Source organism: Hippocampus comes, unplaced genomic scaffold (assembly GCF_001891065.2).
Source record: "Hippocampus comes isolate QL1 unplaced genomic scaffold, H_comes_QL1_v1.1 scaffold123, whole genome shotgun sequence".
Lineage (NCBI taxonomy): Eukaryota > Metazoa > Chordata > Actinopteri > Syngnathiformes > Syngnathidae > Hippocampus > Hippocampus comes.
Genome location: NW_017804997.1, coordinates 2211209 through 2230415, shown reverse-complemented (window position 1 = coordinate 2230415; position 19207 = coordinate 2211209). Strand labels below are relative to the sequence as shown.

At 42.7% G+C, this 19207-nt stretch overlaps 2 protein-coding genes across 3 annotated transcripts in view; one reads left to right on the top strand and one right to left on the bottom strand.

Moving 5' to 3' along the window:
- Nucleotides 1-10526, bottom strand: part of lpar1 (lysophosphatidic acid receptor 1) — a 12862-nt gene extending 2336 nt beyond the window's left edge. Inside the window, exon 1 of the mRNA XM_019893719.1 lies at nt 10172-10526. The gene's annotated coding sequence lies outside the window, so the exon portion shown is untranslated. The remainder of the gene's footprint in view (nt 1-10171) is intronic.
- Nucleotides 10527-11696: 1170 nt separating this feature from the next.
- Nucleotides 11697-17795, top strand: LOC109530077 (dynein intermediate chain 2, axonemal-like). 2 transcript variants are annotated; one of them, XM_019893609.1, is made up of 12 exons: nt 11699-13340; nt 13764-13925; nt 14032-14153; nt 14244-14386; nt 14452-14565; nt 14667-14806; nt 14887-15009; nt 15722-15945; nt 16084-16219; nt 16304-16450; nt 16562-16732; nt 17516-17795. In XM_019893609.1, the coding sequence occupies exons 1-12, from the start codon at nt 13158-13160 to the stop codon at nt 17525-17527; spliced, it is 1677 nt and encodes a 558-aa protein (XP_019749168.1). In that variant the 5' UTR covers nt 11699-13157; the 3' UTR covers nt 17528-17795. The 2 variants fall into 2 exon arrangements, with proteins under 2 accessions (XP_019749178.1, XP_019749168.1); XM_019893619.1 differs by lacking the exon at nt 16562-16732 and having other exon boundaries at nt 11697-13340.
- Nucleotides 17796-19207: the final 1412 nt, after the last annotated feature.

The window sequence follows — 19207 nt, the reverse complement described above, 5'->3', positions numbered from 1 at the left end:
CACACACACACACACACACACACACACGACCACCCCATAGCTATGCTGCCTCGTGAGAGCATTTCCAAAATATAGTACAATGACTCAGAGGGTTTGATGCCCGCTGTTTAGATATTTATGAATGAAATACATCTCATTTGACCAGCTGTCTAGAACACTCCTTTCTGCTGAAACGGGCCTGCCCAGCTTGGCAGAGACCGGTCTGCCAAATTGGCAAACACGTGCAGCGAGCCATGAAACAAAAATTAGGATCGGCATTTGTGCTAAGGCACAAATACGTTATCTACGAAAATAAAGCCCTTGGTCGCTCTTATGAAAGGACCAGAATGTGATTTGTGTCTAATTAAGACTAAATGTGGTGAAATGTTAAAGAAAGCAACAATAATATGAAGAATGAAAATATAAAGTGGCTGGCATGTTAGTCGACTGGTTAAACTGGTGAGCATGTCCGCCTCACAGTGGACAGGTGCAGGGTTCGATTCCGGCACGAGCCTTCCTGTGTGAAGTTTGCATGACATTGTGAGCGCGAATGGTTGTTCATCTATGTGTGCCCTGCAATTGGCTGGCAACCAGTTCAGGATGTCCCCAGCCAACTGCCCGAACACAGCTGGGATAGGCTCAAGCACACCCCGTGACCCTCGTGAGGAGAACTGGATTAGAAAATGGATGGATGGAGAATATAAAGTTTTTTTTTTTGGTGGGAATCCTCGCGCTCTTAAACTCCACTCATCTGTAAACAAAATAGACAGTCCACCCCATCCCCCTCCTTGGACACCATTTTGTAAATACTTTACTCATTAAAGGGCAGGCTAATGAGGCCATGTTGAAAAACATGGACGGACCTGATACAGTACTTGTTTGTTGCATATTCACTGCTAAAGAAACAAAAAAAAATCTCAAAGTCCTTATACAGTATGTTACCCCATACAATGTGCATTTTTTATGGGTAGCTTAAGCCCGTAACATAATTCCTGAATGGATTTTCTTGCCCACATTGCACAATAATGTTCAATTGTAGCTCTCTTATTAGGAATAATTCATGCCAAAGACAATACAGTACTGACCGATATACTGGCTGGGAATGTTGGCAGCATACCACATCCCAGTATCCCTCGGCCAAAACGGGTGCGTGTTAGGCATGGCAGTCCACCAATAATAATAAAGGACTTATAATCAATGAAATAAACTTTATTCGTGCTTGTTTATGTGTCCAATTTCCCATTTAGGTCAATATGGAGCTCTGTCGGCTGTGTCTGGTTTGGGGATGGATGTGAAATCCTATTCCATTCACTCAACAAATACTACACCACAATAGGGCATGTATTGTTAAATTACTCACATGTGAGTACAGATTTCATGTCCTGCATGATGGATGTTGGAACAGATTGTTTGCTGATCATTAACAAATGAGTGGCCGCGACAATAGGGACACCTGTACAGTACTTCAACTGAGATCAATACAATCCGTATATTTCGGATACTTTATGGAACTGTACTTAAATATCCAAACTTCCTGTCAATTGCGCTGGTGCCTCAAGACGGCGCCGCGGCTTGGCCATTAAAAATGCTGAAAGGAGAGACTGAGTGACAACTAGTTGGCAGTAGCCCTCATGCCTGATAGATCCATAATGAGGCGGAATTTATGACTACTACCACCGCAGATGAAAGCCCATCTCGTCCACTTGTCATCTGCGGGTTACGGCCATTAAGTATCTGGAGGGAGCAGTTAGCTCTAAGATGCCTGAGGCCAGTTGTCAGTCGTGAAGTGCAAGAGGAAGTGGCAGTGACATCTGAGCGCACTTTCCACTTTGATTCCCACTCGGCGGCTGTGGTGAGAGAGCGTGGCATTGTATGTCCGTGGGTACGTGTCTGAAGGCAACAATTTCAGGGTGGCTCTTTTTACTCTGAAAAGACAGACCAATCACTGTGAATTGAACTGAATGTTCAAGTGTTTCGTATGAGTCAACCGGAGAAGAACGTGAGGAAAGAGCGTGCGTGAGTGTGTGCAGAGTCTGACCCCAAAGTGTTAAAGACAGAGTACAAAATGCTCACTGTGCCCAAGTGTGTGTCGACACACTCGTTGCATGCTTGTTAGTAATGTGTGATAAGGTCCTGCTGTGTGGGGGGAGGGAGGCTTTAAAATGTGTGTGTGTGGGGGGTTTTATGCGTGTGTGCCGACCAGAGGAAAATTAAAGGACCACCAACAAAATGTATGAGGTCACTTTCTAAGCATGCACGTCCAACATCCAAAACAGTGGATGTTGAAAGTCAAACATGGCATTTTGTACGGTTCCAAATGGGACTCCAAATTGAGGAGGAACATTTTTCCGCTTCTCACGAGACCCCAGAGTTCAAAAGGCCACGGTGCACGACGTCACACGATCCCTATGCATTTCTCACAAGACTCCAGCAAATCTCACAAGACCTTAGGTTTTTTTTTTTTTGTTGTTTTTTTTGTATGTGGCAGCACCACAGAAGGACACCAGAGACAAAGAAGAAAAATGTGATCATGACCATAGAACAAGAAATTGGCGGTTTAGGGAAAGTACCTAAATAAAATTAAAACTGTGTGAGGTCATTTTTGTGGGGGAAAAAAAACAAAAAATACACACTAAATGAGTTATTGTGTGGTCATTTCGATGCAAGAAATCCCTTTAAACTGGAAAAAAATGGGGGGTGATTTGATTCAAATCCTTTGTGTGGATTTTTTTAATACATTCAGCAACTACGCATATATTTTGTCCATATTCAAATGCGGACCCTGAGTAGCACTGACGAAAAATTGTGGCCCCTTCAACTCTGAACGTTGATCATTAATTCTACCAAGACCTTTGGGCGAATTCTCCCCTCGCAACAGTCCAGTGTCAGCATTCGTGTGGAAAAATTCGTGAGCCATCAAATACCTTTTGGATGAACTAAAACAGTGATTGTGAATCAGCTTTGATTAAAATTCAGATGACCACGAGGACAAGCAGAGACACTTTATTTTACTGACCCCAAAAGTAGGCATTTTAAATATTATCACTGTTTTTTTTTTGTTTGTTTGTTTTTTTATGACTATGTTGGGTGAGGGATGTACACGGCACACCTGGATCAAGTCTTGTCAGTTGTCAGCTCGACCTCAAGTTTTCTTTGCATCCTGTCAGAGTTGCACCTTTAACTGCGAGTCGAATCTGTGAATTCCACCTCGGCCATTTTGTCACTGAGCGGACAACGAACTGTATGCATGACAAGTGCAACTGAGAATTCTAACCATATGTCTTCAATCTTTCACTGACTCTCTTCCCTTGATGTATCCTCGGCCTTTTGCCTTCATTTGTTCTGGTTTGTGTAACCTTGTGCTCCCATCTGTGAAGGCCCTCCTCACTTCTTGTTTACGTTGTCACCTCGGGGGCGGTCCCATAATGTTGCTTTTTTTTTTGTTTTTGTTTTTCAGAAGACAGATTAGAGATGATTCAAAGACCGATTCTAATCTCACATCTATGCTGACACGAGATTTTTAAACTCGGTGAGGGTATGACCCCGAAACAGAGACGTTGGCAACTTGGTGGCCTGGCACGGATGTTACAGATCAGGCATTTTTTTGCTGAACCATTAGAGTGGAGTACTTTAAATCAAGCTTCACTTCTACTTTTACCAGGTCGTCGTCTTCCAAACAGACCCTTCGAGCCCCCAACTTCTCTCATATGTTGCCGCCGTGTACTCTATATACCATGAACCTCAGCATGACACGCTCCTTATGTCAATCTCCTCCCTTGTACTTAACTTTCTCCTTGTGTTTCCTCCTTCTCCCCCTCTGCTACTCCGTGGCACTCCCCCCTCCTAACCCCCACCCCGGTCCACTCGGCCCTCCACACAATGTGCGCATTGTTCACATTCCCCCCACTCTAGAAAGCCAAGAAACGGCGACGTCTAACAACCCCCGAGTACACACAAACACTGACACACACATACAGTACGTACATACAGGCTTTTCATTCTCCGATTTTCTCCCGAACCGAGCACACGTAAACCACACACATACACCCTCACGCTCGCACATAGGCTCTGCTGATTAGTGGCGGAGCTCAGCACAAGGGATGGATTGAGAGTCGGAGGTGAGTCATGAAGTGAATGCCTGCAACCGTGACGGAATTCGCAGCTCGTCGTCGTATGATGACCTCTGACTACGTCTACCAGCTACTACATCGACATGCGGTTCTTTCAATAGCCCGTGTGAGGAGTAGCCACATGTGGTCGAGAGCATTTCGTCTGATTCCATGTGAAGCTGGAAAATCGTCAACGGCAGTGTCTTATGACAACGGATTTTCCGTCATCGCGACTAATTGTGTTCAGTGTCACGGCAGTTGATTTAAGAGTACGAGGGTGGGCTACGCTTGGGTGTGACCAATGACAGGGCAATAATGGTCTCGCTTTCTTCGTCCACACCTTTGCCTGAGCTAGTAGAAGCAAACAGTCGGCCGCCGTAAACGTAAAAGAGGAGAGAGCCAAACGTCAAAAGGAACGACAAGATCCTTGGGGTCTTTTGAGGAAAGCATGCCACATTTAGTTCAGACAAAGGTGTGTAAAAATGCACATGTCTGCTTAACATTAATACATCGAGGAACGATCACAGCAGGAAACTTGTCGAAAAGTTAGTTTGTGAAATGAACATTTGCTTCTGGTTTATCCAGAGTCACTAACGGTGTTGTCTAAGTTCTCAACAGCTTGCACGGTCACACATAAATTATATACACCCTTTAATTTAGCTTCACATTTTTTTTTTCAAAGATGAGAACTTGGAAAATCCTATAGTGACAGCCGCAATCTGAGCGATGGGGGTTTGGAGAAGCCACCGGCGAAGCCTTTCATTTTGCATTCCCACTTTTTTTTGCTTCTGTGATCAACTTGCTAACGTACTGAAAGTTTTCAGGCCAGACTATTATTAACAACCGCTACGACATAACAGAAACCCATGAAACTATAAAGCCAAGCTTTTCTTGAAGACATTTGGGCCAGAACAAGCATGTGCTGTTGTGCTGAACTTCACATCTTCACACAATGTCACTTGTGGGGACAAGATGTTTTAATTCAGACCTCCCAGTTTTCAACCCTCCTAAAAAAGTGCTCAACAGCATTCCTTCTGGTCTCCTCTTGCATTGATTGATTCCTAGGGGCTTGTAACACACAGAAAACGTTCAGTCTTTCTCAACAAAATTAAGATTAAAATAGCCCTCCGTGCATTTCATCGCGTTTTCAGTTTGCCACTCTCCCATCGCAGAAAAGGGCACGTAAAGAACCACAATCAACAAGCCTGCCATTGTTGCCCCATGACAACACAATGTGATGGATTTGAGCCAATGAAAGAATCACATTGGGGGTAAAAGTGCTGCTTTTGCATTGTTTGCAAAATTTCCCATGATAACACAACACAAAGCTGGCGTGCAATGTAAGTGAACGCAGCCTCATGGGAATTTTCAGGCAAGTTTCAACATAACAATGATTCTTTCAAATTCAACTATTTTTGTGGCAACATGCACGTGGCCGAAACTTCGAGATCAGGGGTCGGCAACCTTTTATACTCAAAGAGCCATGTCGACCTGGTTTCGATGATATCAGGCTTTATCTATCAATCTATCTTTCTCACGCTGGTAAAATAGTGTGATGCTTACAAAATCTTAATGAATGACTCTTTCATATATTCTCCGTCTTTGAACGGCATCCCATAAATGACTATTTCCCGGGTGGCCACAAAATTTGCAGGAAGGTAGTTAAATTTGCAGACTTCATCCAACTTTGGAATTGATTTTTATTCAGATCAGCCTTTGGCATCAGTTCTGAAACAGCTTTTTGTTTTTCTCTCTTCTCACTCCGGATATTTTTCAGCAAAGGCTGTGTGTTTATTTTGGAAATGTCTTTCTTTATTTGACCTTTTATTGCTGGCCAGTTGTCCACCACAAATTCGGCATACTGGTGACCATCTCTCGTCAGAGGTAAATGCAAATGAATCGGCCATCATTAAATGTTCCGCGACCCTTGTGAGGATGAAGCGGATCAGAAAATGGATGGATAAATGTATAAATAATCAATCAATACAAACAATAATCTTACAATTTAGAACTACAATTAAACAAACAAACAAACACAAATAAAATACTTGCGATACAGTGCAGTTTTGGTGCCGGCAGTCAAATTTGCCTGCTGACACGTCAAGCGCTCACTGCTCACCGAATTGCACAAGGTCTGAAGAAAGAAGTTGTGGTGTCGGGAAGCAAAATAACAAGGCCAGCCCGTAGCCAAACACTGTATTTTCGTAACAAGCTTTTAACAGCACAACACAAGTTCGTACAATTCACTATAGTCGCCATTAGATAATGTCTCTCCTCTCCAACACTGCCACCTAGTGTACATTCAGAGACTATAACAGAAGTGATCTAGGTTTTTGAGACAAATAACATCGACTTCAATCGGACACTTATAATTTATATTCCCAAGCCACGCAGAGTCGCAACTTAAGGATAAAAGAGCCACATGCGGTTCTGGAGCCGCAGGTTGCCGACCCCTGTTCAAGATAATATGCCATAAGACTCTATTTTGTAGTCATTTTCACAATGTTCATCATTGAAATCCTACAAAGCAACAAATAATGCGCCGATATCAATTAGGTACAACAGTCACATCTAAACCGGATTTTTGGAGGAGGATGCTCAAATTCCAATTAAGACAGCATTGAAAAAAAAATAACATTAATTTCCCCTAACGAAATTGAGATGCCAGTAAGCATTCCCCAAAGCATGTCTGTAATTCCACCAGATGAGTTTCCAAACACTACACACGAGCATTCTGATTTACAATTGCAAGGCAAAAGGAGTGAAAGCTCGACGCTGTGCAGAGCCCAGATGAAATATGGAGGTTGTCATTGTCGAAAAAAAAACCTCCCCGTAGCAAGATAGTACGATAGCGAGTGTCCTCCCCTTGACGCAGTCATACCCTAATTGCCAGTTAGACTGACAAACGGTCGAAGCCATCTGCATTGTTTCCATTTTAAATGACCGCATTGTGACAACTCAGCATCTCCCACCATTTTAACAAGATAAACTCCACTGTATGTGTCAGCTTTAGGGTGAGTTTACACCTTTTAGAATAACTTTGCAAAAATGAACTGCAAATACAAGACAAGCAGGGTCTTCTTGTCAGGAACTGGCCATGGAATTTTCCTGGCTAGATGGTCCAATTAGCTCACCTCAGCCGGTCTGTCAGTCAACATGGGTTTTTCGTGTTGGAGTGCAGACTGAGGGCAAGCAAGCACATCACAAAGCACTTCACTAAAAGGGTGAAGAGGGATCGTCGCATCTCTTCAACAGGCACAAGGATGGGATTTTCTAAAAGGCTTTTTTTTTTTCAGCACTTTACAGCAAGTGTCTCTCAAGCGCTTTCGCCGGACCACTAAAGGGACAGAGGTTGAAGGCACTAGAGTGCTTTCTTGGTCTGCTTCCAATCATTATGTGCTAAACAGTAAACCAGCGCTCCCCTTTTAAGGAACACCACATTCAGGAAAGTCTTCGAGGAGCATCTCGGTTCTTGCAAGCAAACTAATATTCACAATAATGTTAGAACATACTTCAAATCCAAGATGCAGATCTTTGTATTTTATGATTGACCGACCCAGTTGTGACTGTCGGAATCATAAATGAGAATGTGTGCACCGATGGAACAAAACTGCCTCATTGTGATTGCAGCTGGATCTTTTCCAAACTTGTTTGAACACCACAAAGATGAATTTTGGAATTTGTGAGTGGTAGAAAGCACAAAAGCACCAAATTGGCCTCGGATAAAGTTTTTAAAGTTCTTAAAATTTGCTACAGTCTAAGTGCAGGTAGAATATGGGAGCATCATGTACACACCATTTTTTAACCCATTTGAACTATCCACCCAATCCATCAACAAAATGAAAAGAAGGCCACTACTTTCTACCTTGAAACCATTTCAGGGACAGCGGATACTACAGTGGACAGTTTATCATGTTATCAGGTGACAGGGTGCATGTAAGGGTTAAAGCACATCTTTGTAATGCTCATCCAACAATGCCACACAAGCCATCATTTTCCATCGGAACAAGTCTCCTTTGAGCAGACGTGACATCGGTCAGCTTCTAAACGTGTATGATGACATCCCGGAGGCTGTTGGAAAGTAATTTGGAAAAAAAAATGTTGTTTACTGGTGAGGAAAACACTGTTGCTATCTGAAGAGTGTGTTGTGTATATTTTAGGAATGATGAGAAAAGAACTAACATGCCATTCAGGATCCGAAGGTTTTACAAAAAAAAAAGCTCATTGAAGTCACTGGCTGATACAATGTCAACTCAAAGTTTGACCCCCCTAATCCATTCTGTGAAGCTGGTCCAAGTTTGATCTGGTTGACTTTCAAAATATTTTACATTAAGATCAATTGAAATTAATTCCCTTCAGAATTGGACACTGTCACCAACAAAAACACAGCGCAGGCCTGCTCAGGTACACTCATTTTTAAAGATCTCTCTCTATATTGTGGAACACACGCAGGTGGGTCTGGTTCCACAACTTGCTTGCTTTTGTTTTGATGTTTTGTAACTGAAAAAGGCCAAAAAATACAAGTTGTGTACTACCTGCACGAATGTGAAAAGCAATCCGCACTTTGAGATGAAGAATGGGTGGAATGCAAGGAGGAGGAGGCTTGGAATAATCACAACACAGATGTTTCAAGGACCCACTTTCTTTTTCTCGACGGATGTCAGAGCTCATGTCAGGAAACATAATACGGTCATCCCGAGAAGAGACAATAAGTCTTTGCGAGGGCCTTTTGTTTGACCGTGAGTGTCGGAAGTCAGAGACATGAAATGCTCCCGTCACTTTTACTTTTCTTTGAACATACGACTCTTGAATTGGCGCGACTCTTTCAAGTCGAAATAACATCTGTGCAGGTTCTCTCGTTCCCGAGGAAACCGGTAAGCTCCTGAGAACAAACCTCCCATCATATTTTGAGCGCCGGTCTGTTACATCCATGGTGATATAGTGTGTATCCACTCAAGCAGTCAGGATAACATAATAAAGCTGAATTTCATAAAATCATTGACGGTATACAGGCGATATTTATAACAAGGTCAAATTACCGCAAAGGATGCATTATCACGAGTCAAATCTCTGTTATCTGTTTTCACAGTTTAAGCTAAAAAAAATGTACGATTGTGACCTTTTGGTAATTGAATGGAGTGAATCACCCACATAGTCTTTTCATTTAATGCAATAACAATTTAGAATGGGGCAAACAGGCCGCAGCCAGCAAATCAATGTTGACATTACAAGTGAGAGGAAGGTTGGGAAGGTGGAGGGAGTCTCCATAATTAAAACATCTTGAAAAAGCACTGACCCTCACCCCGAGCTAAAGTGTAAATGCTTTTCACACTCTGCCATCACATCAAAGACCCCCAGAGGGTTGTGATCATAAATGGTAAGTAAACAGTGCCCTGCTGACACACACACACACACACACACACACACACACACACACACACACACACACACACACACACACACACACACACACACGTTAATTTGCCTAGTTTGACTTGTCTATGCAAAGGTGTGTCAGCTGGATGCTGAGATCCAGCTTCAAAGATGATGGGGATTGTTTACGGAAATTTGGATTTAAACAGCTCCGCTAAGACAACCTTATTTTTGCCTTGCAAAGTGTCAGCTTGATTGATGATGACTGAGGGGGTTAAAAAAAATCATAAAAATGAAATAAAAAAAAAAGTTTGGGCGGGCATGGGGGAGGGGGCGGTGTTAAATTTATAACATCGGACTGAATCCAGCCTGACATGCCTGTTTGAGTGATTAAGACCAGTTATCTGATTCCAAGCTGAAGCTCCCAACCTCCGTGGCGCAGTCAGCCCCTCGCTGTTTGTGCCCCTTTCCCTTTATCAATCCCAATAAAGGAGCACAAGGCACATTGAGGCATCTGCTAATGCCATGATCAAACGATCGATTGCCAGAAACAAATACTTTGTCAAGCACGTCTACGTGGCAGGTATGCTTATGTAAAAATACCCGCATGCATAAACAGAGGCGCTGACGGTCATAACACAATCCACTTTTTTTTCCTGCTTTGTCAATTAAGTGAATTTATAATTACTCCAGTAAGAAGTTATACTTACAATGTATGTTCCCAGAGAGAGAGAGCAGTACAAAGATGGTTTTGTATGCTTCCCGAGTGGCTTCCTAGATGTCCAGACCAAAAAGTTTGACTCGGGAAATCCTGAAATTCCCCCCACAGAGCATACAGACTCGGGCTGCGCTCCTGTCAAAGTGGTGAGGTGTCAAAATCCAACATGAAGCCGGGCAGTCGCATTGTATGTCCAAATAAATACGCAACACTTTTTTTTTTTTCCTCTGCGGAAAGTTGCAGTTCTCCTTCCCACATGAAGTCGCAAGATGCTCTCCTCCTGGTGCCTGGCGCGCCGCTCTCACTGCCTCTCTCTCTCTCTCTCTCTCTCTCTCTCTCCCGTTCTCGCTCCTCGATGCGTGCACGCGCCAAGAAGGGACCTTGATTTCTGCGCATGACGTCACGTACACACGCACGCGGACCCACTGTGGAGAATGACGGCGAAATCTAGTTTTGTTTATTGAACAACAATATCCAAAACTAGATTTCGCTGTCATTTTCCACAGTGGGTCCGCGTGCGTGTGTACGTGACGTCATGTGAGGCGCTTGAATTTGCTGCGTGTGTGCAAACGAACAAAATTGTGAGCGTTTGCCCCAAACTGTTTGGAAATGTGATCTTTCGTCTGTATGCTTCAGTATTTAATGCTGAACAGAACGGATTCGACCAATAAATTAGGAGTGACGTGGCGCTTTAGAAAAAGCCGTACAAAAAAATTAGTTCGAATAAATTTCACTTTCGGAAGTAAACTTCCGAGACCAAAAAAAAAAATCACAAATTAAGCAGTAAATGTCCTGATAATAAATATGTGCATGTATTAAAACACAATTCAGTTTTAATCAATCAAAGCCTGGATGACACTAAACTTGTTGAACTTCAAGTGTTTGATCCCATTGGCCCTTGTACAGTTGACCCTGTTTACTTGGGCCCTCTCGCATCTTACCTGAAGCCAACAGTCTCAAAGTATTTTGGCTTTTAAACTGAATACTGATTTTAAATTGAACTGGCAAATTAGTGCTCTTGTTAAATGAAGCTTTTTTTTTTTCTTTGCTAGACACAGCTGTGCCTTTGGTACACCTCGGCTGGATTACAGTAATGCTCTATGTTAAATAAAATAGTAAAGAGGAAAGAGAAATTAGTCATCATTCAACACAGTTATTATGTTCAAGGGAGTAGGAAGAAGTAAAATGAAGCTTTTTTCTTTGCGAGACACAGCTGTGCCTTTGGTACACCTCGGCTGAATTACAGTAATGCTCTATGTTGGAATCTCGTTCAAATGTTTCCAGTTGGTCCAAAATACTGCTACAGTAATTGCCTCCTTGGTTGGTCGTTGGAGGGAGCACATAACTCGAATTCTGGCCTCCCTTCACTGGCACATTTTAGAGTTCATTTTGAAATGATTTCGTTTGTCTTTAAATCTATAAATGGTCTCACCTCACCTTGCCTCTCTGAGCTCCTGTACCTTTATGTATCTGCCCCATGCATCAGGTCAACGAGTCAGATGCTACTGGAGGACTAAGCAGAGCCTCAGAGGGGATTGAACTTCTTCCGTTGCCGGTCCCTCCCTATGGATTGAGCTTCTGTTTAATGATATGCAAGCCCCCTCTGTGCCTATCTATAAAACTCGTCTGAAAACACACTTTTATTCTTTGGCTTTTGACTCAGCATGAGACTGCACAGTTGTTCTTGTGTTTACTGTCTTTGTTATTATAGTATTGTTTAAACCATCTTGGTTTTTATAGGTCTGATGTTTACTTCATGTACAATGCATCACTTTTTATGCAGCTGTGAATCTTTCAAAAGTGCACTAAAAATATGATTGAGTTGAGTTGAATCTTGATTCCAGTCTATCCTGTGTAAAAACAAACAAACAAAACAACAGAAAACAATGCAACTAAATATTCCAGGTGTCAAATATCTAAATAATATAAGCACAGTTCCAAATGTGTCATAAGCCTACTTACTGTATGTGTTTTTTTTTTAAACTAAAAGTACACTTGAATGAGCTATTTGGAGGGAGGGAGAGTTGTAAAAGTGCCCAGCAGTTGCGAGTTGTTCTTTTTCCCCCCCAGTGCTTAATTGGAAACACATTTTTTTTTCTGTAACTTTTTGAGGGAAACAGGAAGGGCGTGAGGGCTATAGTGAAGGAGAAAGAGGGAAAAAAGACCCAAAAGAGAGACTATATTCCTAACCTATTGACCCTTCTATACATTATCTTCAAAATATTTCCTCCCGTCTGACTATGCTGGCTATGTTTGCAGGCGTGCCATTGATCCTAAAAATGGTCTCCTATTCCATTTCTCATTCCATGAGAAAGTATTTGCCAAAGGGACATTTACATCTGCCAACTCAGCACCATCTGCGAGCACTTACTAAGGTGTTTAACCTGCTGCTTCTCCCATATAATGAAGTGTTAAAGCCGCAAAACACTGAACAACGTGCTGTTCTCATTTGTCTCAGAACAACCAGACATGCTGCTTACATTATTTTAGTTTTAAAGTCTTGCAGCCACGCAGTCTTTCGACGCCCCCAATCATCAATCAATTGCCAGCGGTTGAACATGTTTCAGTGACAAAATATCTGAGATCCTCCCGTCGAACATTCTTCATCTGGAGTCTCTCTTCAAGTACATCAATAATCTATGTCTGGGATCTTTGATGGGGCAAGTGAAACCAAACTATTTGAAAATACAAGAAAACGACATCACAACATGTCATAGTTCCTGTCTTTGACGTGATGTTTTAATCTTTGTGACGACAACGCTTTAGTTATTTATAACTGTTTAGCTCGAAGGTTAGTTAAATTGGATGTCATTTTGCCTTTTTTAATTCCTTTATCAAGTTAAATGTTACTGTAGCTATAGCAACAACGGTAGAAGCCAACGACATTTGATTTTCTTGTTCTTTCCCACTCCCGTTTGTGCTTTCAATGCAATCATTCCTACGTTTCTGACCTTATTCAAAGTCATCCCTCAGCAGGGATGGAGATCGTTCATGAATATGTGAAGCTGCGTAGTGACTTTGGTCGCCAGTGTCTCTTTTCAGACCGTCATGTGGAGCTGCTCGTCGATCTTCCTCCGAACCCAAAACTGGCAATGCAGTTCGTTCTGAAGGAGACAAGAGACCTGGGAGTGCAAGGCTGCTGGGAAATGTCGGAGCATGAGGTGACCGAAACGCCAAGGCGATCGGGTTACGCAGTTGAACACAGAAATAGTGCAGCGGCAAGACAGTTCAACGTTAACAAGTCAACGTTATAACTTGCTGTTGGTTAAGTGAACCATGTCACTGCTTGATTAAATACGTTTTACTGACATCTGATCGTTCTGTTGGTATTTCCTTGAGCGTAGCTCCATCTAGTGGATACATTGTAGATTGCGTCTTATAATGCGGTACGTCCAATATGTGAACAAAAATTACAAAATAGGCCATTCAATGAAGGTGCGCCTCATAATCCAGTGCACCTTTTAGTGCGGAAAATACGGTACAATGTCAAGATACGATTCAAACGATAACAATAAACCCACTGGCTGCTGGTGAGATGTCGGTGCACTTCTTGAAACAGGCCTTTTGATAATGTTTCCTTCCAGGTTAACACAGAAAGGATCGAGTATGACATTCAGGGAATAAATCATGTGGAAGGGGGGTGGCCCAAAGATATCAACTCACTAGAGATGGAGCAAACTATTCGTTTTCGAAAAAAGGTGGAGAAAGATGAAATCTACATGAATAGCATTCAGGTGCTAGGCGAGGTAAGTTCACAAAGGAGTCCACCGTTTCTTCAAGAAATACCGAGGTTTGCTACCACAACCAGTTACCCACACCCGCCAAAAAATCTCAAAATGTTCTGTCATTCAGCTTATAGCACAATGTGTTGGACAGAACAATGCTGTGGACATTTACCAAGAGTACTTTAAGGATGAGGAATTGCTGGATGAAATTCAGGAAGCCCCTTCGGTGAAGATCGTCAACAAATACAGGTACTGTTGACCCTTTGTTCTTAAAGGGTCTACCACCAATTTTTCACCCTGTACTGTACTGCCTCTCATTGTTGTAAAATATTTCTTCAGAGACCCGAATCAGGTAAAACGAAACATCACCTGTCTTTCTTGGCAACCCAGTGGCGGCTCAAACCTGGCGGCGGCTTACTCCTGCCTTGAGTGGCAGAAAGCCACAGCAGACTTAAGCAAAGACTCGTACATCTGGGACATTGGTGGGTAAAATAGACAAGACGGATTGAGAATCGCACGGACTCTCACCACTGTGTATGTGTTGCAGAGAGCCCCAACAAACCGCGGAGTGTTCTCAAACCGACATCTCAACTTGTTTGTCTGGCTTACAACCCCCAGGACCTTAACTTTCTTGTCAGTGGGAGCCTCAATGGACAGATCAGTGGGTTCTGGTTTAAAAAAACAACAACAACAAATGAATAGAGTACACTTGATGATTCTCTTGAGACATGCTTATCCTCAATGAGGTGTCCTTTCTTTCAGTGTTATGGGACCCTCGTGCTGGCCAACACCCTACGACAGTTTCCCCTTTAGAGAAGAGTCATATGGACCCTGTTTACGAGATCATCTGGTTGCAATCCGCTACTGAGACAGAAGCCTTCTCTGCCTCCACCGATGGACAGGTTGACAAAGCATACGTTTTTTGTTTTTTTTTTTTTTGGAAGGTTCAGCAAAACGGAGTGAGCACTATTTTCTAAAACAGATACTGTGGTGGGATGTGCGTCAAATGAGTGAGCCCACAGAGCGACTGATGCTGGACCTGAGTCGGAAGGAAAACCCAGACAATGCTTTAGGAGCCATCTCAATGGCGTACAGCGTGACCATGGTTAGTTTCTGTCCTTCTAAAATGTTCAGCATATTTTGAATTGAATGGAGAGAAAACAAGAGTGGGTCACAATGTTAGGGAGTGCTCATATTTGGCCAACTCATGTTGGGTGTAAGGGCTTCAGCTCGTTTAACATTCTCATACTGACTTCTTCAAACCGTCCTGGGGCTCGGAAATTGTTACCTGTTAAACATTAGATCAGGGGTGTCAAACTCATTTTTGTCACGTGCCACATTGTAGTTACGGTTTGCCTTGGAGGGCCGTTATGAATTTTTGGAAACCACATAAATGTTTAATCACCTCCACATATTACAAACACAGCGCACAACAAATTGATGAATAACTAGTTTTAAAATCAGAAATCAAGAATAATGACTGTCATTGGGGATTACATGTGACAATTTGAAATTTTGGTTCAGACTTCAGCAAGCATCATGGAACTTGACATGCTTAGATTTGCTTTTGCGGGCCACATAAAATGATGTGGCGGGCCAGATCTGGCCCCCGGGCCTTGACTTTGACACCTGTGCGTTAGATAATCAATTTGGACTGTCGGAATAAAATATGCCCAAACGCATCCTGTCTCCGTGGTGCCTAACATCTACAGCAACCTTGCATTGTTTTAATTCTTTCCTCTCGATCTGATGAATAAAATCTTTACAAATATGTGAAGCTTTGGAGCGCTCATAATAACCATCCTCTGTACCCACAGCCAGATACATTCATAGTGGGAACGGAACAAGGGGCTGTTGTGTACTGTAACAGAGCAGCTGAGACTCCGGCTGAGAAGATTGTTTGTACATACGATGGCCACCATGGACCTGTCTATGCCATCCAGAAGAACCCTTTCTTTTCGCAAAATTTCCTCACCGTGGGAGACTGGGGCGCCCGTATTTGGTCAGAGGACATCAAGGAGTCATCGATCATGTGGACGAAGTACAATTTTATTTTGTTCTCATCTGTTTTCATCTTGCTTTACGGTCTGTCATTGTCGTTACTTTTCACACCCTTTTGGTTGCTTCAATCTCGGATGTATTTGGGGAGCGGTCAATGACCAGGCTTTGTTGTGAGCAGGCACCAGACGGCATACTTAACAGATGCTTGCTGGAGTCCTGTCAGACCCTCGCTCTTCTTCACCGTGAAGATGGATGGTGTGCTGGACATCTGGGACATCTTGTTTAAGCAGAATGACCCCACTCTAAGTGTCAAGGTGTCAAGGAATTCTCTCATGCTTCCGTGAAAGCATTTTGCTCTTGTTTAATCAACAAGATGGGTTTTTTTTTGTTTTTTTCAGGTGCGTGATGAACCTCTATGTTGCGTCCAGGTGCATGAGGCTGGGTCCAAGGTAGTTAGCGGTTCTCAGTTGGGTGTTATCTCTCTAATGGAAATCTCAAAAGGACTGTGCACCCAACAGAATAATGAGCAGGCCCTCCTGGGAGAGGTGAGGTATACCAAATGTTGAATAATTACTTATTAATAATGACTAAGTTAACATCAGAATACGTTTTACATCACGTTGCTGAACCCGTTGTGTCCGTCTTGCTGCTGTAAGATGTTGGAACGTGAGACGAAGCGCGAAAAGATCCTCAGGGCTCAGAAAGTGAGGGACGAGGCCGGCAACATGGAGGAAAGTCCAAAGGAGCTGATCCTCAGACCCGAATATGATTTCTACAATCTGTTGGAGTCAGAGCAGAGGAGGAAGCAATGGGAGACGAGACAGCGGGTAAAGCCACGCTGAATTTTGTTTTTTTTGTCGAAATATGTGGGAGCGCAGACGGATGCTATATATTCAGGACCATAATACTGATTAATACATTTTAGTCACATCGTATCCTCGCAGAGCTCTTCTACTATGCATACATGCCATTTGGTGGCTGAACCGCACCAAAGCAAGCTGATTGTATATTGATCCAGCAAGAATAGCATAAAACCAGCATATGTTATGACCACCTATGCTGGTCGATGGTGGGTGTTTTCAAATATCGGAGATTCAACTACACGATGGATCCTCCTCTTAAGAACCACAGGATAGATTTTACCAGGGAAGCTGAGGATTGTGTTCCCCTTTTATTGGCATAGATCTTACAGTTTCGCTCTTGGAAATGTGGTCCACCATCCTGGTCTATTAGTCCAGAGGCATGGTCTCCTATGTCCACATTTAGTTTGAGAGGTGGGTCAAACAACAGAGCCCCTTGAACATCCAGAGCTGTTGGGAACTCTTGGCTGACCTAATTTATCCCGAGCGCCCTGTCCCCGAGGACCTTTTTCAATCACCTCGGCTTTCCTTGAGCTCAACGATTGAGTTTTCGCCTCAGCAACCATTCAAGTTGCATTCTGCTTGGCCTGCCAAAAAAGTCTGATAGAACTTCTTTTTGATGGCGTCCCTCACTTCAGGACTCATTTTGTGGAATTATTAACTTATGGGTTTCACACAATAAAACAATCAAATTTTGTCTTTTTTTTAATGACTTGTTTGTCATCTTAGCTTCTTCTTCTTTCTTTACAGAATTACCCATAGAGCCGAGAAGCAGACCGCAGATGCCAGCAGTAGTCCAAGAAGAACTAGCGTAACTTCAACATGGTGCTCGGCAAGATGGTCATGATTCTCAAATCCACCAATAGTTATTTTGGAAGAGCAACATTTGGCTTCAACCAGCTTGTGGCTGCAGATTGTCATGGTAACAAAAGTCAAACGTCAAAAGTTATCTTCCAAATTATTTTCTATGCTAAAGCGAGAAATATAGATTTCGAATCACTGTGTGTCTGACTAAAATTGTAACGGTATCGGCAAGATGAAATGGCAACTCACTATTACTTCTTTGCTGTACGCAACATTAATTGGTAAACCGTTCTGGAATTCCTGCACTTTGTCACAGCAGACCGAATGAAACTGAAGTTGGTTTCAGCATCTGCGGTCAAAGGCCTAATCGGTCCATCTTCCTTTCAACCAGTAAATAATTCTTATGTAATACTCCAAATACTTTTTGAGGGCATTTTGAGGAGTGTGTAGGTGAGAAGTAGAGTGCAAGACTGAAACATTAACTAAGAGTGTCACAGAGGAACTGTTGTTGATGTGTTGTAGCTTGGATGAGCAAGCAGAGGAGACGCCCACATAGAAAAGTAGGAAAACACGAGGGAAGGGGAAAACCTAACCACTGCTCTAACCCTGACAGTCAAAATGTCAGCAGGAAGGAAGAGCTCAAGGTTGTCTGCAAAGTTATTACACAAAGTACGATCTGTGTTTGGACTCAATTGTGTGTCCTCGCTTCTAGTTTTGGTGGGGACACACCAGCTCTGACTAAGACTTGTAGTTTCTGCCAATATTGTTATATTTTTCCCCCAAACTGTACAATATATTTATATATTTTTTTTACTCAATTAGGCCATAACAGTTGTTATGTTGCAATGTGAATGCACAAAGAACAAAGGACAGTCAACCTTGCATAAAATTGCAATTAAAAACATTTTCTGCCCAGGATCGTTGGCCAATGACGTTTCTCGAGCGTTGAAATAGTTCATGTCAACACTGCATTTTCATTTATACAATATAAACATCCCATTCAACAGGTAGTTTGGGATAAGTGGAAGTACACAGTCACGTGGAGTTTTCAAGGCTCAAATGTGGTAATATTTACTTGGGTTGCAGAAAACAATGCAGTGTTATTTCTGGAACGGGAGGTCAGAACATTCGGTGTTGATCCCAAATCAGTGCTATGATTGCTATTTTAATCTATTTATAAACTTTGTTGCAACTATTTCTGACCTGTATTGTTTGTTATGACTAATTGCTACGTATATTATGGTCCCTGTCAACAGGACCATCTTCAACATGCGCAGCAAGTTGCATCTGCCGTTTATGAAAACATGTTTATTCTTTAACCTTTTAAAACTCCGGCCTACTCCTCCATCTGACTTTTCGCTCAGCAGATTAAAAAAAATCCATCTGTCATTTTTGAATGTGTCGAGGTGTAGCACAGGGCCTGAATTCCCTGAATCCTGGGCTGAAATGCGGTTTCAACCCAGTTTTAGTACGAAGCAGACTTGGTCAGCCTGCCTGTCACAGAGGTATGAGGCAAGGCTAAAACAGATGAGGAAAAGTAGTTAGTGAGCACATGACAGGCAAAGAAGTTTTATGGCACAAATGGAGCCGCAACATGAAGAAGGGCGGGGGAGGGGGGGGGGGTTGTCAGGGGGAGGC

Bases quoted from the DNA above. Each gene is read 5' to 3' on its own strand.
- LOC109530077 (XM_019893609.1), top strand. From the start codon at position 13,158: ATGGAGATCGTTCATGAATATGTGAAGCTGCGTAGTGACTTTGGTCGC. The intron at 13,926-14,031 runs GTAAGTTCACAA...TCTGTCATTCAG, and splicing joins GCATTCAGGTGCTAGGCGAG to CTTATAGCACAATGTGTTGG. The intron at 14,154-14,243 runs GTACTGTTGACC...ATATTTCTTCAG, and splicing joins AAGATCGTCAACAAATACAG to AGACCCGAATCAGGTAAAAC.